Consider the following 25,100-nt stretch of genomic DNA (forward strand, 5'->3'; position numbering starts at 1 on the left):
TTTTCGCACATCCCATTAATGGCTCACCTGGCAGGGGTACAAAACTATGGAAATACCATTACTAAGAGCAAATTTGATTGATGCCTTTCGTGTATTTGACTCTGTCAAACTGGAGAATTGGTATGAGTATTTACTACCGACATTCCTCCTAGATCCTTACTTAGAACAAAAGAAATAGTGTATATATGCTTTACTTTCTTATTCTAATTAGGGTGGCACACAGGAAACGTAGGCATTTGCTAATGGCGATGAAGCACAAAGGTAAGGGTAAAGTCAGTAAAACCTTCTAACTAAAAAATTGTGACCAGGTGAGACAGGTGATGCCCCTTCTCCATGCTCAGTGTACTGAGGACAGGCAATAAAAATCCTGCCAGATCACAATTTTTAGTTGTGGAATTATTGTTCCCCCTTGGGACCAAAATTAGGGTAAAATTTTTGCAAACTGTGAATATATCATTTTTATAAGGACGCCAATCCAAAGTCAAGGATTTTTAAATTAGCCCATTAAAGGTGCTATGATCCCAGAATTTCAGTTACTATTTATTGTACAGCGCATAATATGTTGGCGCTATATAAATAATAATAGTTTTATTTGACATGCCAGCTTGAGTGTAACAATCTGAGCAATGAACAGGCAGCTGTGTGCAGTCAGAGATGGCCAGTGGGTGGGAGGTAACTTTTTGCATTGTGATAGAATTAGGAGGGGCTCCCTTAGCAGCAGGGTCTGAGTAAAAACCTTGCATAGCACAGGGATCAGTCACAGCCAGAGCAAACATTACTCCTCCAGTCTCAGCAACAAGGAGTTCACACAAAGCCTTCTCTACCACCAGCAATCATGGCAACTGATTTCAATGGCTACTGGAAGATGCTGAGCAATGAGAATTTTGAGGACTATCTGAAGGCACTGGGTGAGTCTGGATTGATGTCAGGTGTTTTGGCAGATTTTCCACTCTCAGGAATGCATTTTGCTGTTTTGTTAGACTTTCTGTGCAACCACATACAGCTTTGTTACCCATTTCACATTATGAACTATTTAAATATTCTCAAACTTGTTTATGCTGATTGTACACAAGCTGAATTTGTATTAACCAGAAAATGCAGCTGCTATCTCCCCCCACCATTCTCATGTTGCTGCCCCACTCTCCCAGGTTTTGGCAGCACTTTTGTGTTCCTTTTTTTTATTCCATTTGGCCTCCCTTATGCCAAAAAATCCAAAACCGGTTTAGGAAAAAAAATGTCTGAAATATGTTCTATTTGAGTTTGCTGCTGGATGTAAGAATATGAACTGGACATCTAAAAAATACACACACAGGTATGCTTACTTATTTGTGTTTTGAGCTTGCACTAGACATGGATACATTTAAGGGCCAGCTTGGTATGATTTATAGATTGTTTGTTAGTAAAACACAGCTCATCTCTCTTTTCTTTACCGCTCTTTTTAATGGATAGAGGTAACACACTCAAGTTTTTGTTGTATTATTACCCCGCACATTAAATGGCCACTCCACATGTTGGGATTGTAGGTGGGGGAAGACATCTTATGGGCACCATTCGTTAAGGGATGTCGCCCATTTCAGTCGGTTATGAGCAGATCTCAGAATGTTCATTTAATTAGGATGACACGAGACAGACATTGCTAGGTAAATGCATGTGCCAGGACATGTTAGTTTTGGAGATGGCCTCATGCTACCTCACCTTTCTATCTTTGCCATAAACCTGCACTATCAGTAATCAGTCTGCGCATGTATAGATTGATCTGTCAGCAGTCAGATTTTACTGACTGCCATCTGATGTCTATGGGCACCTGTAGATAGGAATAAAATAACTCTTTTCATAGATATTACTTGATGAGATTGCTATACAAGGATCCAATCAGCGTTGGAATCCTGGTAATAAACACACAATACCATATGTATGTTAAGGGCTCAAACAAAGGCACTTAGAAGCAGTTTAATGACATCACTGCTGCACCACCTCTTGTACGCTCTATTCACTATATCATTATAATGTCTCTTTATGCCCTGAGTGTAGTGACAGTTTTAGTGTTCCGGACTCCTACATATTATAAATAATCAATATTGCACAGACAGGTTTATGAAACTTGTGATTTGCACTGCATTGTGGTCTGCATGCAGGATTGTCTTTGTACCAGTCCTAAATCTCTGATAAGACAAGCAAGCCCATAAATATCTGAATGCAATCAAAATATTTCACTACATAAAAAAAATAAACACAGGATCCTTGAAATGCACACTTATTTTAAAAATTGCTTGATGGTATAGCTACATATGTAGGGCTCTGAACACAATATAACTGTCTAGAATTAGAATGGAATTTCTATAAATCTGAACATGGCAAAATTAAATTTGCTCTTACATTCACCCAAAAATTTAATGGTAGTGCGGGGCTTTGGGGTGCCATTCTACCATAGTTAAAGAATTGCCATGAACTGCAGTAATATGTTACTACAATGAAAGCGTGTGATTTGACCCATAAGATTTTGATTGGTTCATGGTTTCCGAGTGACTTTGACTAAATATATTTCTCAATGGCACATTTTTTACCCTTTTTGATTCAAAATTCTGATCAAAAACAAAGAGATCTGATAAAACGTGTTTTTTAGATAGGGGATGAAAACAAAAATTGGAGTGTGTCTGACTATAATTAGGTAGATATTTATAAAAATGTTGAGCAAAGTAGTGGGCACTGTGTTTGTTTTTCCCATGATTCACCCTTTTTTTTTTTTTTTTTTTTTTTTTTTATTTTAGATTTAAATAATTAATGAATCATGAGCGAATGTTGATTCCTCCATGAAAAATGTGTACATTTGGGTAAAAGTTTTTAGTGAACCTTGGTGAAAACATTTATAAACGGACCGTTATAAAAGAATAAACTTCCCCCAACACACAACAACACAGTGTGTCTATATAGCGTGTGTATGATGTTATAAAATATTTACATATATTTTTTCTCTGCTCGCGTTCCACATTCTGATGAACAGTGATTTGATTTAATGCTGTATGTGTAGGGCAGATCATGTTTTTTCCCCATATTATCTAAGCCATGACTTCATTCTATACTTCTCACTAGGGAGCTCGGCTGTGATATGATCTAGCTGGAGTACATGTCGCCATCAAAGTACAAACTACTTCATTATTTACATGCCTCTTTCACATGCATTACACCACTTCTCTTATCCAGCATTCATCCATTATTTCATAGTAAAGGAAAGATATACTGCTGCTATTTCAGAGCTTCTTTTGAGACTATTCATTTCCCGGCTTTCTCTGCTTTGGGTACCCAGAAAATATAGACAGAAATGTAAAAAGGAAAGTCAAAACTTATTGAAGCCAGGCAAATAGCATTGTTGAAAGAGAAATCTACAATTACATGAGACTAATTTTTCTCAAATCAGGTCCCCATAAAGCCACCTTGAGGAGAAAATAAAGATGAAGGTGAAAGCATTAACCGGCAGCTTATATGTCTTTAGCATTCAGCACTCCCTAAGTATTGGGGTACTTTACCCACCACCGCACCCGAACCCTTATATCAGTACTGAGCTATAATAATGTACAGGTTGGTGAATGGAACGACAGCATGTGGTGGGGGTTGGTTTGACAGAAGCTGAAGCACTGTAATGGAAGAGAGGCAGGGACACACTAATTTATTAAAGATGCTGGAGAGAATACACTTTCATCAGTGAAGCTGGGTGATCCAGCAAACCTAGATTGGATTTCTCAAATCATTTGCTATTTGTTAGAAAATGTTTTCAATCCTGGACCAGATCCCTTCCAGGTTTGTTGGATCACCCAGCTTTACCAATCAAAGTGTATTCTCACCAGCCTTGGAGACCTTTTTATAAATCGGGCCCACTGAGTGAGGGGTATAAATGCAATTTTTTAATCTATTGATACGGTGGCTTCAGTTAAATGCAGTGTCCTGCTTTAGGAACTGTGGCCAAGCTAAAGCACTTCATCTCTATCTATTTCAGCAGACAGTAGGACACTAACGCTATCCATAGACAATAAATGATGGCTGGTCACTGGGTGGCAGTGACCAGCCATCATCAGCAATGAGTCTTGCTGATGAGTGATTGTTCTTTATAGCCCTATCAACATGCTGACTTATTAAAAGGCTATTGTTTCTAGTGGTAACGGCATACCTTGAAACATTATGACATAACCATACATTTTAGCACAAACTATTTTTTTATTATAAATATTAATAATAAACAGTTTACATAGCGCCAACATATTATGCAGTTCTGTACATTAAACTATGTAGAAAAAGCCATATCCCCAAATATGCTGATTATTTAGTATTGATACAAGGAATATGAATTTACCACTAATTCAACTTTGTACTGTCTTTTTAGAATAATATATTGCACTTAACCTATCATTCTGCCTCAAAATTATATATTTTACACTTTTGGTATTTGATCATTTTTAACGTTCCTTTCACAGTATATACAGTACAGTAGGGCATGTCCATTTTGCTCATTTATTTACATTGACTAACAGATATAAACGAAGTCCCTGTGATATAAATTTTAGACAGTATCAATAAAGGATCACATCATTATTATTATTATTAATATTATTAAACAGTATTTATATAGCACAAACATGTTACGCAGTGCTGTACAGTAAATAAGGGTTGCAAATGACAGACAAATACAGGAGTAGGAGAGGACAACATGCATGAGAACATTGCTGCAGCTCCCTTGAATGGTTACTACAGTGACTTGCAGTGATTTGTTCATTGACACAATGTAAATATTAACAAAGTTTCACTATCCTAGCAGCTGATTCAGTTTAAAAAGTCCTGACAAGCAAAAAGAAAAATGTCTAAATAAAATGTTTCCTGTTTAGTTCCTATTACCCTTAGATAACCCTACTCAGCCCTAATGCAATCTTTCCTAAACTTCTATTCATTTTTTTTTTTTTTTTCTCCATTGATAATATTTTTGTTCATCCTCGAATAACAAGAAAATGTTCAGAAATTTTAAAATATGCTTTTAAACTGGACAAACTGTGGGGAAAATGTATACTCTTTATTTACACTAAAAAAAAACTGCTGGTTAAACTAGAAGAAAAGAACTTTTTTTTTTTTTTTAAATTCATACATCTTTTTCTTTTTATAGTTTAAATAATATTTTTTCTAGCAAAACAAAATTATCAACAGAAGTTGTAGTTTGTCCCCAAAAGTCTTAATCGTCAGTGGTACTGCTCTTTGCAACACATGTGAAATGTGACTTGGGAGTCTATTTATAAAACAAGGAATCTGACTTTCACTGAAACATTACTTAGTGGAGAATATTCCAGGTCTATGTGTTTCAATATTAGTAACTGATCCCTCATCAGGAAAAGTTTAATTTCAAGGTTTTATAATATAGATGTTATTTATACCTCAGGCTAGGTACACACGTGCAAAAGAATCTTGTGTATGTACAGTGCTCATTGTCCATCGTCCGAACGACCGTCCTGTCGGATCCTTAGACAACAAACGATAGTAAAGGAAGTGAAGGTGAGAGAGCGCCACGGGGTGCCACTCCTTCGTTCTCCCCCTCCCTTCTCCATAGTGCAGAATGGTGCTGTATATAAAGCACTCGTTCATGCATCGTTTAGTCGTTGGAAAAGATTGTGAAAAATCCTTTCCAATGACAATTATTGTACTTGTGTACATAGCCTTAGATTTTTCATCTGCAAAGTGGAATAATCAATAGAAAATAGGAACCTTTTAAGCTTAGGTGCCAGTATTAGTGCATTTTTGTGGTATAAATTACCCATTGCCTTCCTATTTCTTTCATAATATTTAATAAAAAAATCCTGTGTGGGTAAGAAGTTGCTGTCCTTGCTAACTAGCTTTTTAAAGGAACAATCCCCAGGGTTGTTATTCTCATTAGATTGATTTGATGACCTAAAACAAGCACAAAGTATCGGATTTCAGACTTCACTGGTTGCTTTATTCCAGGGCAGAGATTGAAATAAAAAAGTCGATTTCTATCTTTACAGAATTACTATAAACCCAACCACTGCTCATTTCAGGCTCCATCATCACCACCACAGTTAGCATTTTAAACAATGGAGAAATGATTTCCCTGTTTACCTGCTGCTATCCTTAAACATAAAGTGGGGAACCCAATAAGTTAGTGAAAGCAGTTATTTGGTTACAGATTTCATTTTACTTTTAAAATTATAATCTGGGGGTTATCAGAAAGGCTTTATTCCCACTGGCAGTAATGGTTTGGTGCATTTGCAGCTTCCACAGGCCAGGATATGCTGCATGTATGGTCTCCCTGTGGCAGCACCCATAGGGAATGATTTGGGGCTGCAGTACCAGTACCACTCACTGTTCCCAGCTGTCACATGTGCAGATGCCGGTGCTTTTTGTGAGTCCACACAAAATCGAGCACTCAAGCTGCAGGTATGAACCTCCCCGAACTTTGCTTTATCATTAGTTTTCTAATTATGCCGTTATTAGAAAGGGGAACTGTCATGTTATTGGAGCTGAACTAGAGCAAGATTTTTACATGGATTGGGGATGATTACAACCTTGATATTTTTACTGCTTTTTGTGTCCCCATTGATGGGTTCTTCTCACAGCTGTTTGCATTACAAAAAGTTGGGGGGGGGGGTCATTGCATGAAAAAGTACAGGTTAAACTTTTTTTCTTTTTGCATAGTGGAAAAAGTATAAATTGGTATGTTTTCCACACAGATGTACTGTTGACAAAACAAATGTGTGCCATATAAACTGGTGTGAATTTGAATTATAAGTCTATTTAATCACCAATTTTATATTGGTGACATAATAGATATTAAGCGAAATCTGTATAAATCTATAAAGCTGAGCCTAAGCCTCTTTGTTTTTCACCCCCTAAGTCCCCACACATTAAAATAAGTGCAGTGATTACAATGGAATGTTGATCCTGAATGTATATACACGCAGCTTTTATTCTCTAAGCAGGATGGAGACCCCGAATTGAGGAGCCAGGCCATTACTGATTGCAGGCTGTTCAGGTATGTGGGGGTCTCCATTCAAAGACAATAAAATTCCTCTTTTTTTTCTCCCTACACAGACGTCAACGTCGCACTGAGGAAGATTGCGACTCTACTAAAGCCGGACAAAGATATTATTCAGAATGGGGAGCACATGGTGATTAAGACACTGAGTACTTTTAGGAACTACATCATGGAGTTTGATGTGGGAAAGGAGTTTGAAGAGGATTTGTCTGGAGTAGATGATCGCATATGCATGGTAAGAATTAAGGCCAGATTAGCCCATTTCTTTAACAAAGAGTTTCTTAGTGAGCAGATTAGTTTTGTATTCTCTTGGTGTGTTAGCCTCTACTACCTCTGCTGGGAGGCAATGTTATGTATTCAGCACCCTTTCAGCAGAGCTGTCCTTGCTCTTGTTCCCCTGTCCTACATACTGTGAAACATTTTTCCTGGAAATGTCTCTATTGCTTTGTTGGTATACAAGCAAGCAGATATTGCAGTACAAATAAACTCAAGGTAAAGATAGAGAAAATAGCCATTCCTTTTTTTAAAAAAAAAAGTTTTGTTATTTCTGACACATTTCCTTTTTATAACTATTGAATTAAAAAAAGCAGGAAGCGCACTGCTTCTTACTGGTTTGGTGCCCATTTACACCAGAACCCAGTTTAAGGCATTGCAGTTTTAGGAGATTTCACTTGGATTGAATTTGAAAAATGTAATCAATATCCCCATCATGAAGCATGCAGAACTTTCTTTCCTATGCACAATAATGCAATGCTTAGTGTGAACAAGCCTATTGAAAACCAAGCATTCCCCTATGTCCATGATTTGGTACATTATTTTACTCGATTTTGAAACTTTTTTTCCTCTTTTTAAGTGACTTTATGGCTGATTTAGACATTTGTGATACATTACTGCATGCATGTTAATGTGTATGCTTTATGTTTTAATATGCATTGCAGTCAGGTAGTGTAATCATTTTAAATGGTCTGCCAAAGCACCATGATGCAGCTTTATGATTTTATCATGTGAGTTGTAATTTCATTCATATTCAGTGTTTAATGCACAGATGTACATCTACAGTGCTGCGTAATATGTTGGCGCTATATAAATTCTGTTTATTAATAATATAATAATAATAATACTAATTTACCCTAAAGTGCCTTGGGGGGTAACATTCACTCATTTTTTTTTTTTTTTTATTCTTCACATGACACTCCTCCAAGCATGCCCTGATAGTACCCTACCTTAAATATTTTACCATCTGTATTGAACACTGCTGCTCAGTGGTAAACCTTTTCTTCTTGTTCTGTACCACGGAGGATAATGAGTCTTTAAAAGTTAATATTATTTTAAGATTAGTCAGCCAACACAAACTTTACTGGAGTAGTAAGTAATGGAGTAGTAAGATTTCAGACAAGTAATAAGTAATTCCCTGTATTGGTGTTATCACTGCAGTGCTTTCATTATAAATGGGAACCTATATTTCCTGTGCCAGATTCTAAAACCATACCATCCATGGGTTGACTTTTGATTGACAAAAGACCAAGTTATGCTTCAAAAATGTAGTTTCACAAACAAGCCTGATATGTAAAATAAAGTGACACCTCTGATGAATGAACTGTGGTCCTTTGTCACTTGCTTTTCAAACCTTGAAGTCTATTTTAGTGGCTACTAACGCAGTGGTTTCTGGTAGTTAATCTAAATCTGATGTATTTATTTCTTTTTATGAGCTGTGCATTCTCTCTTCACTGCATTTTTGATCGTTGATAATGGTTTTGCTGAAAGAACTGCTGAAGCATGCCCCCAGTCTCCAACAACTTCTATAACATTATTTGTTGCATGTCTGCAGTCCCTGCCCTTTTATATAGCTTTACATTCACAGAGTATTATATGCGACCCTTAGATAATGTCCGGGGCTACACTTGACATCCCCTATATCAAATAAATCCACCTCCAATACATTTCACAGCACTCCTTTCTTCCTTTGGAGAGGGTTTCTTGCATTTATTTGTTGTATCCTAAACTCCCTATTTAATCCCTGTTTACCTTGCTGTGGTATATATAGATGTTCTGATATAAAGGAAACCTTTTAGCTTTCAAAAGCACAACTAATGTACTTTGAGGGGAAAAGCATTCAGGCTTATTATCTGAAGAGGACTTCTGTTGTTCCAGAACATAGAATATTTTCTGTGACCTAATGGTCATATCAGATGATAACGCACGAATTTGAACTACACATGCATATACATGAACATCTGGATGAAATCAGCTAAATTCCACCCAGTGACCAGTATAAACACTCATTTCCTCTTTAGTTTATTCACCTTCCTTCATGTTGGTTCGCATTATCTCTTTACACAGGTCATGTCCATGCAATACCAGTGTTTAATGTTTTGGGACAGGCGGTCCAAGAAGCTGATAGGACCAGAAAGCAGTGTGACGGACAGACAAGCTCATCATCATGTCCGTCCACTCTGTCCTTTGCCATTATTGTGCAGATTAAAGGGAGCATTTTCCTTAAAAAGTAGCTCTCCATATTTTGTTTCTCCCATCCTTTAATAAATTGCAAGTTTTTATAATAAATAATTGCCTTTTTCTTCAGCAAAGGGGCATTAGTGGGATTAGGGGTTTAACATCAACTATCTACCCTGCAGGATGAACTACATTAGACTCCATTAGGAGAGCAGCAGTTTAGAAGAGCACACTGGATTGCTGGGCTTAAAAGTATGTTTTTACTGGATAGTTAACCAAAAGAGCTAAGGGGCATATGCAGAGGCTGACATAGCCAACAGTGGGCCCTTGTGCAGAATGGACTTGGGCCCTTGTGCAGAATGGACTTGGGCCCTTGTGCAGAATGGGGCACCCATGGTGGGCTTCTCCCCACCATGGGTGCCCCTGTTGGGTGAGGAGTGTCCTGGGCCCTCGTTCAGCGGCAAACTTTGCAGCTTCCACTCCTGGGCATATGGCAAATATATTTTATAGTGAGGGTTACTTTAATATGGGTTATAGTAAGGTAGCTTGTTACTTAAAACTGTCTGAAAGCAAATGACAGTAGACCAATAAACATGCATTTATTTTTAATACAGTACATTGTGGTAGTGTGGTTTAATGACACTAAATTTTAAGTATATCTTAAGCTCCGTACACACATTCAATGGTTCTCGCCTGATAGTCGGCTCAGGCTAACATCGGACGACAATCTGGGCTGTGTACAGTGCCATTCGTCCATCGTCTGAACAAACGTCCTGGCTGATCCACGGTTGATGGACGACTAACAATCCTATTGCAAGGGAAGGAGAGCATCCTCGATCTCCCTCTCAGGTCTCCATAGAGCAGAACAGCGCGGTATGTACAGAACTCATTCATGCATTGTGCAGTGCTAGACGTTGGAAAGGATCGTGAAAGATCCTTTCCAACGACTAATATTGCATGTTTGTATGCAGCTTTAAATGCAGACTGTTTTGTTCATGATCTCAGATGTAAGTGAAGTGGAAAGAAATGACATTAGTAAGTAAGTAATGCAGAATAGGTCTCTTTACCTTTGTCAAACATGTTCTTTATAGCCAAGTATAAACAAAAACTCAATGAAATTGAAACCTAAGCGCCACGCAGTACTCAAGGCAATGTAGCGGGACAAAATGAATAGGAACACCACAGCAACACATGGGAAAATGTACATTACATCTAAATGTTTTTCCTGTGTTCCATTATTCCCTTTTTTCCCACTTGATGTTTATACCAGATATTTTGCTGAGTAAAGGTACATGGTAATTACAGGTACACTCATTTTAGGGTGTCTAGAGAGAGTAGTGACATGAGAGAATTCAAGAAACTGTCTTCTGCAATCTCTTAGTCTTTAAGCAGAGGTCAGAGACAATAAACAGTATGCGGAATCCTAACTGCTGGACATGTAAGTTATCCATCACTGGGTTACAACATGGTTTGGGAATAAGTAAATAAAGTTCTGATCTAGGTTCTGTAGCCTGAGGACTTTGTATAATTGTGGGTGAGAATAAGGCCTTATTCCTGGGTTCACATTTTACCTGGTAGTCACACTTTTTTAGTCCATGCTGTGCACCAGCATTTGTAAAATATTTGACTTGATGTTTAGGGCTCTCACCTTTCTTCTACCTGTTGTGAGGGTTTGCTGTGAGAAAAGGCTGAGTACTAAAAAGGTACATGTGCTGCCTGTTTAGGGAACACTCCCTGTTTACCTGGACATTATATGAGTTTCATTAGTTGCTACTACCGGTAGGTGTATGTTTGTTTTTGTGCTATAGAATTTCTGTACGATATATTCCTGCATTGAATCTGTGCAATTGCAGGTTTTGCTTGGGGGAAAATATTATAAACCTATATTACCCAGTACATTCTGCCCACTGTCAAAACTACCCACATCCCTTTACTTCACATGCTATACCATTTGCACTCCTTGTCTGCATATGTGATCGCAATATACCCTTTGCACTGTTTTAGCATGTAATATGTATATCCCCAACCTTGCCCATTCTCAGTTTCGTTAATAAAGGGTTGGAGTTGTGTGTTAGGATTTTAGGATTACTTTACTAAAGGAGTCTAGGCTTTTTACATAGCAATGTGAATCATCACTCAGCAAGAAATAATTCACTTTAGTAAATACTGTCTGTGAATATTACCTAATCCTGTGCAAGAAAATGTAAAACAAATATAGTACATTCATACTGTACTTCATACCTTAATTTTTTGATTTTTATATACTTTTTGTTAACAATAAAGTAATTGGAATAGGATTCTCTCCATGGATAAGTGGCAAACTGGATCACAGCTGTACATAGCAGAATTATTGCTGTATGGATTACAAAAAAATTGGAAATGGATTATTAAACAACACAGCCTGCAGTTTATCTATTTCCCTACGGTGGATCTGCAGGCTGCTATTCCATACCCTACATTATCGGGTTCACCTGCAGTTCCTGGGAATCTGGGTTCAGTATCTGTGATGATGTAAGGACTGATTCTCACTTAGTACAATAAACCTAGAAAAACACAATACACAGCTAAGTGCTTCAGTTCCGAGTTGGCAAACCTCACCTCTTGCTGGGGACAGATACAAATTTTGCTTATATGTGTAGGTGAGACATTGAGGTCTAAAAGCCCCCAGATGTTTCATTAAAAAGAACCTGTGACCCCCAACCCCCCCCCCTCATCCTTCTCCTTCAATGTACATAGGGTAATTGACAACCTTCTGACAAAAATATACTTTAGTAAATAAAACCCAAAACACATCCTCTACCCCTGGCACATGCAAATGGGATGCAAACAAATGCATAAAAAGTGCAAGTGCGTAGAAGTAATGAACATGCTACACAAACTGGGTTTTGCAGAACACAGGAATAAAAATTACAATATGTAAAGTTTTTTAAAATGTCACCTTCTCGTCACCTCTCATTTTAAACACATACATTTTAGATCTAAACTCTAAAAATGGAAAAATACTCTGGAGGGGTAAGTGAAGTTGTCTACCTATAATCGCCTACTGCTGTCTTTTACCATAGCAGGCAATTCTGGAGCCTTATACTCACCTGCTTTTGCTTCATCCGTAGGTAAAAGAATATACCCAAGGGAGGTAAAAAAAACTTTGTGCAACTTTGTGGTCCAAAAAAAAAACAACCAGTTTATCTTACAATGCCTGCCAATGTTGAGAATCCATTAAAAACACTGTATGTGCAGAACAAAATACTTTATCTTCCTAACTTACTTTATGTAGCTGCACTAATCCCTGGAAGTTTATGGGAGAGGTGTTGTGTAGTCTGTTCTAGTCTGACACCATTGCTTGTGATGGAAGTTAGGGCAAGCTCTGGAAAAGTGACATTGCTTTAAAACAGCAGAGGAAAGGAGCAGACTGTTATGTTATATAACTGTAGAGCAGGGGTCGGCAAAGTTTTTGGACTACTAGGCCATTTCAGGTCAAGAAGGCACACTAGGCCAGAAGAAACAAGGTGTCCAAGGAAAGGTTTTTTTCTGCAAGCGACTGCTAGTGAGCAGCCTCCGTCTTCCTCTCATCCGCGGTATAGTCTCTGTAGGTGTGTGTGTGCTTGGCATCGAAATGCCTCTTGAGATTCGACCGCTTGAAAGTGCTGTTGGTGTCATTGCACACTAAAGACAGGGCTTTGTTGCTGCGTTATACGATAAATATTTCGTCAGTCCATTCGGGGTTGAAGACAAGAGGTTTGACTCAACTTTCCGGAGACTGGTAGCTGTGCGTTGCTTCTGCTCTTCAGGCATAAAAGTTGCTATTTGCGGGAACTCGATGATATCGCAGGAACTCGCGATAACGCGACAATTCAATTAGGCCAGATCCGACAATAAATAACCAGGGGGGCATTAGACCGGACGGGTATACTGGCTAGGCTGTATCCCAAAGGCCGGAAGGCCGGAATTTGCCTACCTCTGCTGTAGAGGATAGGAGAAGAGTAATCAAATGACTGAGACATTGGAAAACTACGGGTAAATGTTCAAGCTGTAAGCTGTGCTTGAGGTTGGGGTTGAAAGTGCTAAAAACAGTTAGCTTCTGCTTAGAAATGCACATCCGTGTATATGTGTGTATATATATATATATATATATATATATATATATATATATATATATATATATATATATATATATATATATATATATAATTTTACAGGTTAAATTTGTTTGGTTTTTTTCAACCCCTATAAGAATAAGTTTGTGGCTGCAAGGTAATCTAAATGCCTTCTACAAACATGGCTTTAATTCTCTGCACAGGTGTTTTTACAGAGCAAATTCTAAAGGTCACTCCACGTACACGAGGGAAAAGGGCAAAGCTAATTACCGGGCTGAGATAATTTTAAATCAAGTTGTGCAAGATAATTAATATGAAAAAAATGTTAGAAGTCTTTTAAAGATGGTATTATATATTTCTGCAATCTAACCGAACACAGGATGTACAGCATTACCTAAAATGATTAATTTCCTGCATTGCAAGAAGTGTAAGAACAGGTGATGCAAAGGTCAGGGTCTGCCACCTATTTAAACGTGTCCATATTGACCCATCTATTGCATTGTGTTTGTTAGCAATGCAGGCTGTAAGAACTACGCACAGCATTTTACCCAATTTCCTCTGACCATGCAGAGTAATTGAGATCATCCCCCTTCTAGTGGTGGGACACTGATGGCTGGGTCGGAAAGTAGCATTGCAGGGACGATAATGGAGGTCTGTAACAACTAGTACCTCGCCATTTGACTAGGAATATCCCTCATTTTGGAGTGTGTTACCCCAGGAGTTACAGGGAAAAGGAGATTATAAGCGACTATACTGCTGTAGTGTAGTAGCTAATGCACCTTAAGCTGAGATTAGGGACCCGTTTGAGGTTAGGCGCCCCCTCTCCAAAAGTTTGAGCCAAACTTTTTATTACCTGAATGACAACATGCTGCAGAGTAATTGTAGCTACACAAAGCAAAAAAAAAGGACTATTTGCTAACTGAAATACAAATATTAAACAGCAAGATAAGTTATTATAGTACACTTTATTTGCTTTTAATAAATATTGGGTATAGCTACAGATACAAGAGAATCTGTAACTTCCAATGCTGGATACACTACATATTAAATAACACCTCTACGCTAATACCCTGGTCTTCGTTGTGGGTGGTAGATGCTTTAGTCTTGGAGACTCTTCACCTGCAATAGCATTTGGTCAAGGAAGAATTAATTTTTCATACTAAAGAGGTGTAAAGCAGGGGCATAAATCCCCCTTTTGGAGGGGATCAACTTCCTAAACAACTATCAATTTGGTTGCAATATGGAGGTAGGAGGATGAAAAGATTTGTCCTCCCTTTTTATTATTATTATTATTATTATTATTATTATTAAACAGGATTTATATAGCGCCAACATATTACGCAGCGCTGTACATCCCTTAAATAGGCAAACACATTGGAAAGTAATCCTCCTCGCGCCTCGTCGTGTCTGATCTTAACATCTTATGAGAGAATTACATAGAAGGCTACCATCACTCAGCACTTAATATTTCCCTTTCCTGAAGAAGCAGACACAGATTCCGCAAAACATTGGGAAGTTGGGTGCTTTATTTGTAGCAAGTGCTTGGTTTTATATCGTGTATATTATATGGTTTTATATATTGTCTGCATATAAGACCTTAAACATTCCCACAAAATCTGGTTCCCCAAGAGAAAACCGTATTGTTTTTCCTATTAAATATAAATTCATTAGGTGTAGATTCTGTATATGTTTTCTGCCTATAATGATCATGGTCCTTGTCCTTATCTTGTTTTACTTTTTCAGTAGGCTCCCAACTGTTTAGCTGAGGTAAACTGAGGAAGGGGGTGGGGTTGTAAAGCCATTCAATTACTTATGTCACCCCTAACTCCTCATGTGTCCCCCATGCACTTTTAGGGCACACTTGTATGAAAATGAATGTACAGATATCTTTTCAATTACAGTGATCTCCAAACTGATAAAATTTGCTGGGAATGAGACAATTATGACAATTCTTGTTTTTTGCCGTGTTACGAGTATTGCTTATTGTAAACCTTGACCCTTTGCTGTCTATACTCACTTATCTTTTATATTACGCAGATAATGTGAAGATTATGATTTGTCTGTGTACTAAAATTATCTGTGTATTTTGTTACAGAATATCTAGATTTAAATTAACAGCTGCACAAATATCATGCAAGACAACTGCCATTGTTTTGTTTTACCTTTTCTTTCATAGGGAAAAAAACATATACAGTGAAAGTATTCAGATGCCTTTTCACTTTTTTCAGGTTTATTATGTGGCAGGCCGATGCTGCAATTAGATTTTTTTTCCCTCAATAATCTATACTCGGCACCCCATTATAACAACTCAATGAAACGCAACAGAATTTTAATCAATTTTTGTGTATTAAAGGGAAAATGTGAAATATCACATTTACAGACCTTTTACAAAACAACTTGAAGTTTAGCTTAGGCGCCTCTCATTTCTCCTGCTGAGATGTTTCTGCACCTTGATTGGATTCCACCCGTGGTAGATTAAATTGATTGGACATTATTTGGAAAGCCACACACCTCTCTATAGAAGGTCTCGTAGGTGACCGTGCAAGAAAGAAAACCAAGCCATTAGGTCAAAGGATCTGCATGCGGAGCTCAGTGACAGGATTGTTGAAAAGCACAGATTTGGAGAAGGCTACAAAACGTTTTCTGCTGCACTGAAGGTTCCCAAGAGCACAATGGCCTCCAGAATTCTGAAATGGAAGACGTCTGGCACAACCAGGACTCAACTTTCAACAACTGGTCACCCAGCCAAACTGAGCAACTGAGCGAGAAGGGCCTTAGTGAGAAAGGTAACAAAGAACTCAATGGTCACTCCAACTGAGCTCCAGAGATCCTGGAGATGTGTGGAGATTAGAATAGTTTCCAGAAGGATAACCATAACTGCAGTCCTCCACTAAATTGGGCATTATGGTAAAATGGCCAGATGGAGGCCTTTCCTCAGTGCAAGAAACATTTGAAAAAATTTGCAATAAAAGCACTTGAAGCACTCTTGACTGTGGGGAATAAAATTCTCTGATCTGATTGAACTGTTTGACCACAATTCTAAACAATATGCCTGGAGGAAACCGGGCACCGCTTGTCACCTGCCCAATACCGTCCCAACAGTGAAGCATGATGGTGATAGCATTCTGCTATGGTGATGTTTTTCAGCAACAGGGACCGAGAGACTGGTCAGAATTGAGGGAAAGCCGAATGGAGCAAGGTACAGAGATAACCTCAATGAAAACCTGATCCACAGTGCTCAGGACCTCTGACTGGGCCAAACATCCCAACATGAAAATGCCCAAACTACACAGGGAAGACTACACAGGAGTGGCTTTAGGACAACTCCGTGACTTAGTGGCCCAGCAAGAACCCTGTCTTGAACCCTATTAAACATCTCTAGAGACCTGAAAATAGATGATTCAAGATAGATTCAACCTAACTGAGCTTGAAAATCTCCCAGTCCTGGTGTGCAAAGCATATATATGTGTGTGTGTGTATGTATGTATGTATGTATGTATGTATGTGTGTATATGTATATATATATATATATATATATATATCATTTTTCAGGGATATAGCAAAAATTTGTTCCAGATTAACAAATCGCAGCACATTATTGGATGCAATTTATGTAACTTTATTAATCCTTCAGTGATTTTAGAGTAGAATTGTTCTAAGGTAGAAGAATTGACAGGCGCGCATTCAGCTTTGCAAAACAGAGGCAGGTGTGGCCAATAAGCCACATCCCAAAGAAATTTCATGGTGTCCCATCTTTTAGTAAAATTTGTAAGAAATTTGCAGTTCAAAAACATCTTTCTCTAACTGGTGGGATGTGCTGCACATATGTTCCTAATATTTGTGAGACTTCGCCCAATGAGGTCATGCATTACAGTTCAAGAAGGTTCACTGTGAGCAGACTGACGAAGGAAATGTTAACAAAAATTATGAATTGGACTTTATAAGTGGTGTTTCTTGCAATGTGAATAAAATTGTGACGCCAAGCTTCAAAATATTTGCATCTCTCCACAGACAACAGTCAACTGGGCGGGCGACAAGCTGGTGTGTGTACAGAAAGGAGAAAAGGAAGGCCGAGGCTGGACCCAGTGGGTGGAGGGAGATGAATTACACTTGGTATGAAATTTTTTTTTTTTTTTTTTTATAGGGATCTATACATAAAACCAAAAAAAGTGACAGGATTTGTTTCCAAAAGTTGGGATTTAAAAGCAAATGGAAAACTACTTTAATGTTTGTTGTATGGAGTTGTACATAAAAATAGTTCACATAAAATAATCTTACTGAAAATACCGAAGTATGAATCCATTGTATTAAGGGAGATTTGAACTTTATAAATATGTTTATTAGCACCGATTATACAGTTAATTACAAGTACTACAAGATAGCATTGTTTTGCATATGGGTTTGTGGCATTCTGTCTTCCAGCCTTTGAAAATATCAAAAGCAACAATGTAACTGTAATATTTGAGGACATTAAGTCTCTAGCCATGCAGAGTTTTTTATATATATATATATATATATATTATTTTAACTCATGCATGATTAGGTGCTTGTTTCTCTTAAATAATTCTTATTGTGAGGATTGTCACCTTAGATTTCCTTTCCTAATCCATGATAAAATCCATAGCAGCCAATCAGATTTCACTTTACAGAAGCCAGAGGTTTTCAGTATTTCCTCTGACCACAGACCACTATTAGTGAATAGACAAAAAAACTGTTAATGGTCTCTTTTTTACAGAGGAGTTTGGGATGAAAGCTTGTGATTGGCTGTGGCAATGTTCTATCAGCTTTCTTTCAGCACAAAGGCTCTATTCTCTACACCCCTCCTTGGGCTGCACATGCTGCTTCTATTCCAAGAGATCTTTTTCATTTTCCTTTTGAATTCTTGAACAAAACTGCATGCATTCTAGTAGAAGCACTAGAAAAATTTTGATTGTATTTTCAGCTGTAGATACTGTAGGATGAGTCACACTTGTGCAGCCCAAGCTTCAAAGTTACATGTCCCATGAAAGGATATAATATACTGCTGATGGATTAGCACAGAAGAATGTATTGCTCTTTTGATTATTTGGTGATTAAGTGAACTTTATTCTTATTTTCTTCTCTCTTTCCAAAGGAAATGCGGGTTGGAGATGTAGCCTGCAAGCAAGTTTTTAAGAAGATTCGCCAGTGACGCCGACTGTGACTGTGATAAAGAATGGCCTTCAGCCCAGAATGACTTTAGATTAACCTCTCTGTGGTCATAATGATGCATTTTATTATTATTATTGTATTATTATAGTAGGATGCCATTTGTGTGGTTTTGTTTTATAATGCCACTTTAGGTACTTTATTAAAAACACTAACCTAACCTTGGTGAAGTCTTACTTACTGTTGCTTATATGAAGATGGCTCAACATGTCTATAACTGGACAGCATATCAGAAAATCAAACTTTTAAAAGAAAAGTCATGCTTTAAACTAAAGGAGTTAGATTTTATTACCCATTACCATAGTGGTTGATGAGTTGCTAATAGGTATTCAGTAACTCACACCTACCAACTGTGCTGTACAGTGTATATTTCACACTGCTCTGCTCTGTACCACATACACTCCATACTGTTCTTAAATGAACACCAGTCTACATGTTCTGTATTGCATACTGTTTATTAATAATTATAATACAACTCCATTGTGTACACTGTAATGTATACGTTGCATGCTGCTCTTTTATGTACATTGGCCTTTACCTAGAACAGTATTCTGTGTTGCACACTCCATATATGCCATACTCTACACATTGCTATTAATAATACACTCCATACTGTTCTTTAGTCTGCTTTATTATTTGATTTCCACACCATTGCACTCTTTAATTTTGTATACAATCTGCACCACTCTATACATTGCACAATACAATCTATACTACAAGCTGCTGTATTTTGTAAATTTTAAATTTTCTACTGTACACCATGTCACCTTGCGCACTCTGTGGTGTATATACTCCACCTTGCATACTGTGCTGTACATTTTATACATTGTGCAGAATATTCTGCACACCAATCTCCTAAATCCTAAACCTCACACTACTTGTGTTCCCATTTAGAAAATTCTGCTGTTAATGATGTTTGCTATTAAACGTGTAAAAAACACAACCCTGGACTTTATACCTGGAAATTTAAAATGTATATAGTGAATTTTTTACTGTTAACTTTTTTATAAACTAATTTTAGTATTCTCTCCAGTATGTTGCTCCTGGCATGAATTCAAACACTGCATTAATATATTAAGTTCCATCTCCAACTAAATAATTTGTTTTTTGACTCCTGTAAATGGGCCACGTATGCTTTTGGATTGCATGTTAAAGTTTATTTGAACAATACTCTGTAGGACTTGGGTCAATACCAGTATTCCTCAGGCACCAATCCCCCAATCTATCGCCACAGTCTTTGCCTATAGCAGTCCCCGCTCAATCTTGGGAGACTGGTTGCATCTCCCAGCACTTGGTTGCCCCCAGGACTTTGTGCGCAAGGGATGGTGGCTGGAGATAGGCCATCAGCTGTCCCAGCGCCTACAAATGCAGAGTACAGAATGTCAGGAAATCCAAAAACACAGGAAATCAGTCCATCCAGAGAAGTACAAAGGGAAAAGCACAAACAGAGTCGGGGTCACAGGCAGAGGTCGGTCCAGGCAGAGTTCAAAAGATAATTGGGAACAGGCACAGGTCAGTAACAGAATAGTCAAAAATAAATCCCAACACAGGTAAGCCCAGCAGACACTCTAACAGGCACATCTGACTGGGAGCAGAGAGGCTAGAAAGACCCAGCAGCCAGTGACAGACAGGACTTAACAGGAACTTTTTTGCTAATCAGCTGCAACTCTTAATTTCCTTCAGCTGTGCACCCTCAGGGCACTGATCCTCAAACCCCAGTGCTAAGTTTCCTTGGATGCAGCATGTTTATCGCATATTCAGATGTCTTTGAATAGGCTTTATTAGCACTCTTTTGCTTTAGACCAGCAGTTGCCAACCGGTGGTCCAGGAGAAGATTTTGGTGGTCCGCGGCTCTGGCCGGTGCACCTCCAAATAGGGTCAGGGGAAGGACCCTGCCGGGGGGATGCATCGGCCAGAGAAGCAGACCACCTCACCCATGCAAATCCCAGGCTCAGGAAAGTTGGCGGGCTTTCTTTCACAACACAACCCGCCCACTCTCCCATTGCAGGATCAAATCTGTTATCAGTTATGGCGTTAAGACATCACTATGGGGGAGGCACCCCTTTGATTGACAACTGGCTACCAGCCCCCCCCTCCCCCCCCCTCGCATGCGTGGTCAGGAGCCAGTAATCTAGTGGTCCGCAGGATCAAAAAGGTTGACGGCCGCTGCTTTACAGGAACATATCATATTAGGATGTGTTGGAATTGCAAACAAAGCAACTTAAATACAATCTTGTCTTGTTGAATACTACAACTGAGGTGCAGCTACATTTAGTATTTAAATAACACATGCTTTGTTTGAAAAGGAGGCCCATAAACATAAACCACTGGATAGAATATTTATTGTTGTCTGTGTCTTCATTGGGCATATTTTTTTCTATTGCCTATCCTGAGACATGGACCAATAAACAATACTGGTAGAGAACACTTGCCTGGATATTTGTATGAGGCCATTTTTTTAATTTAGTTTGCTTGGTACGTTTGCTATTATATTACCATAGTTAGTGTTTGAGGTTGGATAAACCATGGCAATAGGCTTCTGCCTACAATGACTTTAATACGTCAGCTCTTCTGACAAATGCTGCATTGCCAGCCCAGATCCATGTTCTGTTACACATACTGCTCCCATGTATCCAAGTATTGTATTATCTGAAATCAATTACTCTCATAATATAATCCGAACTGGGGAACTACAAATGAAAAAGAAATGGTTTTGGTGGCTATATTAGAAATGCACTTCAAAAGAACCAATCATTTTCAGAGACTTGAGATTGTGGTTGGATATTCCAAGGCCATGTTTACTGTCCTTGCAATTTGTCCATGTACTATACAATGATGTAATGCAAATGTCAGTGCAATGATAGACTTCAGCAAATGAGGGGGTCATTAGACATGTTCTGCACCAAAGTGCAAAGTTCTAAGATTAGATAAGATTTTTTTTTTCTTAGTTTTAATATTATTGAGTGTCTGAAGATTCTAACCATGCTACCAGAGTATGAAGTGCTATTGATGTTTAATAAAATATTAACAAATAGTTCAGAGATCAAAGATGTCAAATTTATTGAAGATTGTGAAAGGTTTACCTTTACTTATTTCAGTACTATAAGAAAATTCAGAATGCAAATGGTGAATGTGAATACTGACTACAAGATTGCGACAGACAACACAAAAATATGATAAATGTGGGAGATCATGAGCAAAGCTACGAACCTGTGATGAAGAATTTGGACCTGGGCCCCCTCTACTGTATCCCTTCCAGCCATTGATCTATAGCTGGGTTTTTAAAAAAGGGTACAATAGAACCTTAGGGAAATCAATAAATCTCATAATACATTCTGAACTGGGGAACTACAAATGAAAGACAAATGGTTTTGGTGGCTATATGAGAAATGCACTTAAATAGAACCAAACACTTTTTTGGGGGATGGATATTCCATGTTTGCTGTCCTTGCAATTCATGGAAGCCCAGGGTTCCTTCAAATGTTACTAGGGGTTCCTTTAGCAATTAACAATTTGTGCTTTCTAGGTCACCAATGAGCTTTGTGGCTATCTGTAGGTATTTCAATGGTTTGCTCACATTATTAAAGGTCAAGAAACACTGATCTATGAGCTCCAGTGCTAATCCTTGCAAGACTCCTTTCATTTAGTACATGTTCCTTCACATCAAGAGGCCCCCCTTCATATCACACTGCCAATTTCACATCAAGGGTTTCACTTTACATCAGATTTCTCCCCTTTCATATAGAGTGTCCCCTTCACATCAGAGCCCCCCACTCATAATATAAAAGAAAAATGATAGCAGTAACATAGCACTAAGAAGTTCCATAATGCACTTACAGTGTTGAACCCAGAAATTTTCTAAAACTGGGTGGAAAGAAATTATAGGTGAGTGGCAGACCCTATATTGGGACCCAACTCTGCAATAACAACCAGTAAAGCAGCCGGGAGGTCACTGAAAAGTGCCGGGTGGTGCGCCCGGCTCAGAGGGACTGGGGAGAACACACAGTAATATATGGAACTAGTAAGCTATCTAAAGCCTCTATCAAGTCACTGACAGTCTCGGGAATTCCTATTTTAACAGTGAAATATGAGCTTGTCCATTGACAAGAGATACTTTAAAGTCTGTTCCTTGAAACAGGTTAGAGAAATCTCTTTATAATGATTGTTGTTTTTAATGTTAGGAATTGTTTGTTCACAGACTGGTTGCCTGTTATCCCTGTTGCCATAGAAGATCTGGCTCTTGGTGAGCTTTTGGGAGAAGGCTCCTTAAACATTGGTCTATAGTATATTAGGAACCATGCTAAAGATTTGACTGGGGAACTACTGCTGTACAGTAGGTACAAGTTATGGTCCTGCTTGCTTCTGGAGGACCGTCTACACAATAAACACTGCTAACCACAGCAGTAATGAAAGATTAGAAATATTGGCATTGGGCTTTAGGATATACTCATTTTTCCAAAGGAAGCCCTGGCTATAAAGGGAGGTGAGAGGTACTAACACATAAGCATATCCATTGCCAATCTTATGCTTATCCTACCAATCTAATGGTTCTTTTATCAGCTAAGTTCCAAAATGCCACATGCACATAGGATATTTTACACTGCTTTTCTATTCTCTGGATAAAAACAATTAGGTGGACTCGTTTAAACACACAATACAGCACATGCAATTTCGAACAAAATTACCAACAAGTCCAATTTGTCCAAAACCATTGCAACCAAGAAAATGAGTTTGTTCCAATCATTTGGTTTGCTCATGAGTACTAGCCCTAAGAACACATCACACAGGGAGACTATAAAAGGTTAATACTTTGCAGAGCCTTCCACTTCTGAAGTTCAAAGATAGTTTTCTACACTTGCCCTATGGACTTATTACTCCAGATAAAATCCTTGTCAGCTAATCTGTGACTTTGAAATCCTTTTATCAGGATCCTAGCAATCCTTATATAAAAAGACACCAGACATTATATTTCTTGTAGTCTGTCCTGTCCACATTACTTCTCTGCACCATCTCATCTCTGGTACCAGTCACCATGCCTGCAGACTACAATGGCACCTGGGTCATGGAGAAGAATGAAAACTTTGATGGATACATGAAAGCATTAGGTATTTCTTTTTTCAAGCATTGGTTATTGTCAAGCCATTTAAAGTGGACCTTTTACTGCTGCACTTATTCTAAAAAATACAGATTGTCTGGTTGTTCTGATCCTCTGTATTCAATGCCTTCTGAATCACTGACCCAGAATGAGTTTAGCTTTACATCCAGGCAATTAGAATTCTTTAGAATGAGTTTTGCAATATCAATTTACATAGTGAGTCCTCCAAAAGAAGATAATTAACATTCTCCAGGGCTGTTAGATGATCACAAGTTGCTTTAGAGGTGGGCAAAAGGTGAATTTGCTTCCCCTAACCCAGTGTGTTAAAGGAAAGGTCATATTGTTTATTTTAGTGTTATGTCTGCAAAAAGTAAAAAAGCATTTACACTTACCTCCTGATTTTTTTTAAAGGAAACTTGTACTACAGGAAATATGAGGGCTGCCATTTATGATGACCTCAAAGTTATATTTGCTTTTCTCTGGATTCAATGAATTCTTAGGCCTGGGTAACAACCATTTTTTATCTCAGGGACTAAAAAAAGCAAAACATTGCTCTTCTGTGTCCTTGCAGAAAATTGTTGTGAGGTTGCCATTCTCATGACAATAACCTTAGGAATACTTGAATGTTAAAAAGCACCCAGGAATCTTGTATATGAGTTGGTTCTGATAAATCTGTTGTCATTCAAGTTTATGGGGGAGGAAATATGCAATTATTTGCTAATACTTTATGCAATGCAAAAAACTACAGCATTGTGCAATCTTTAAAGATCACTCAGTTGTGCTCCTGTTAATATCCTATGTAGCAGCTCACAATGAAAGAATTGTCATACAAACAAAACAGGTTGATCATATGAATATTTATTAGAATTAGTTGCCTGTATGGCCTTAGCCTAGTCTAAATTTGAGTTGAATTGTAGAATATTCTTGGTTAGGTCTACTAATGTACATTATGGATATGAAGCTGAATAAGGGTCATGTGGCACTATAGGGTTAATTTTTAATGTTGCTCTCATAGCTTCAAAAAAAGACCTCCCTATACTGTACTTTTTGTCATTATTGCATTGGTACATATTACCACTGGTAATAACAGGCATCACTTATCTTTTTGACAGTAATTTGCTTATCAGAACTAACAAATGGACAGAGCCCAACAAGTTTTGCCCACATAGAATTTGCCTTTAAGTTTGAACCTTGGCAGAATTATAAATTACATGTGCTCATCATGCGCCTTTGCACCTAGTTCCCA

At 38.1% G+C, this 25,100-nt stretch overlaps 1 protein-coding gene across 1 annotated transcript; it reads left to right on the top strand.

Moving 5' to 3' along the window:
* Positions 1-725: 725 nt before the first annotated feature.
* On the top strand, positions 726-18,919 carry LOC140328263 (retinol-binding protein 1-like). Its single transcript, XM_072407716.1, has 4 exons — positions 726-908; positions 7,084-7,262; positions 17,584-17,685; positions 18,686-18,919. Exons 1-4 carry the CDS (start codon positions 836-838, stop codon positions 18,740-18,742), a joined length of 411 nt encoding a protein of 136 aa, XP_072263817.1. The 5' UTR covers positions 726-835; the 3' UTR covers positions 18,743-18,919.
* Positions 18,920-25,100: the final 6,181 nt, after the last annotated feature.

The sequence above is a fragment of the Pyxicephalus adspersus genome, chromosome 4 (assembly GCF_032062135.1).
Source record: "Pyxicephalus adspersus chromosome 4, UCB_Pads_2.0, whole genome shotgun sequence".
Classification (NCBI taxonomy): domain Eukaryota; kingdom Metazoa; phylum Chordata; class Amphibia; order Anura; family Pyxicephalidae; genus Pyxicephalus; species Pyxicephalus adspersus.

Bases quoted from the DNA above. Each gene is read 5' to 3' on its own strand.
- LOC140328263 (XM_072407716.1), top strand. From the start codon at position 836: ATGGCAACTGATTTCAATGGCTACTGGAAGATGCTGAGCAATGAGAAT. The intron at 909-7,083 runs GTGAGTCTGGAT...CTCCCTACACAG, and splicing joins GGACTATCTGAAGGCACTGG to ACGTCAACGTCGCACTGAGG. The intron at 7,263-17,583 runs GTAAGAATTAAG...ATCTCTCCACAG, and splicing joins TAGATGATCGCATATGCATG to ACAACAGTCAACTGGGCGGG.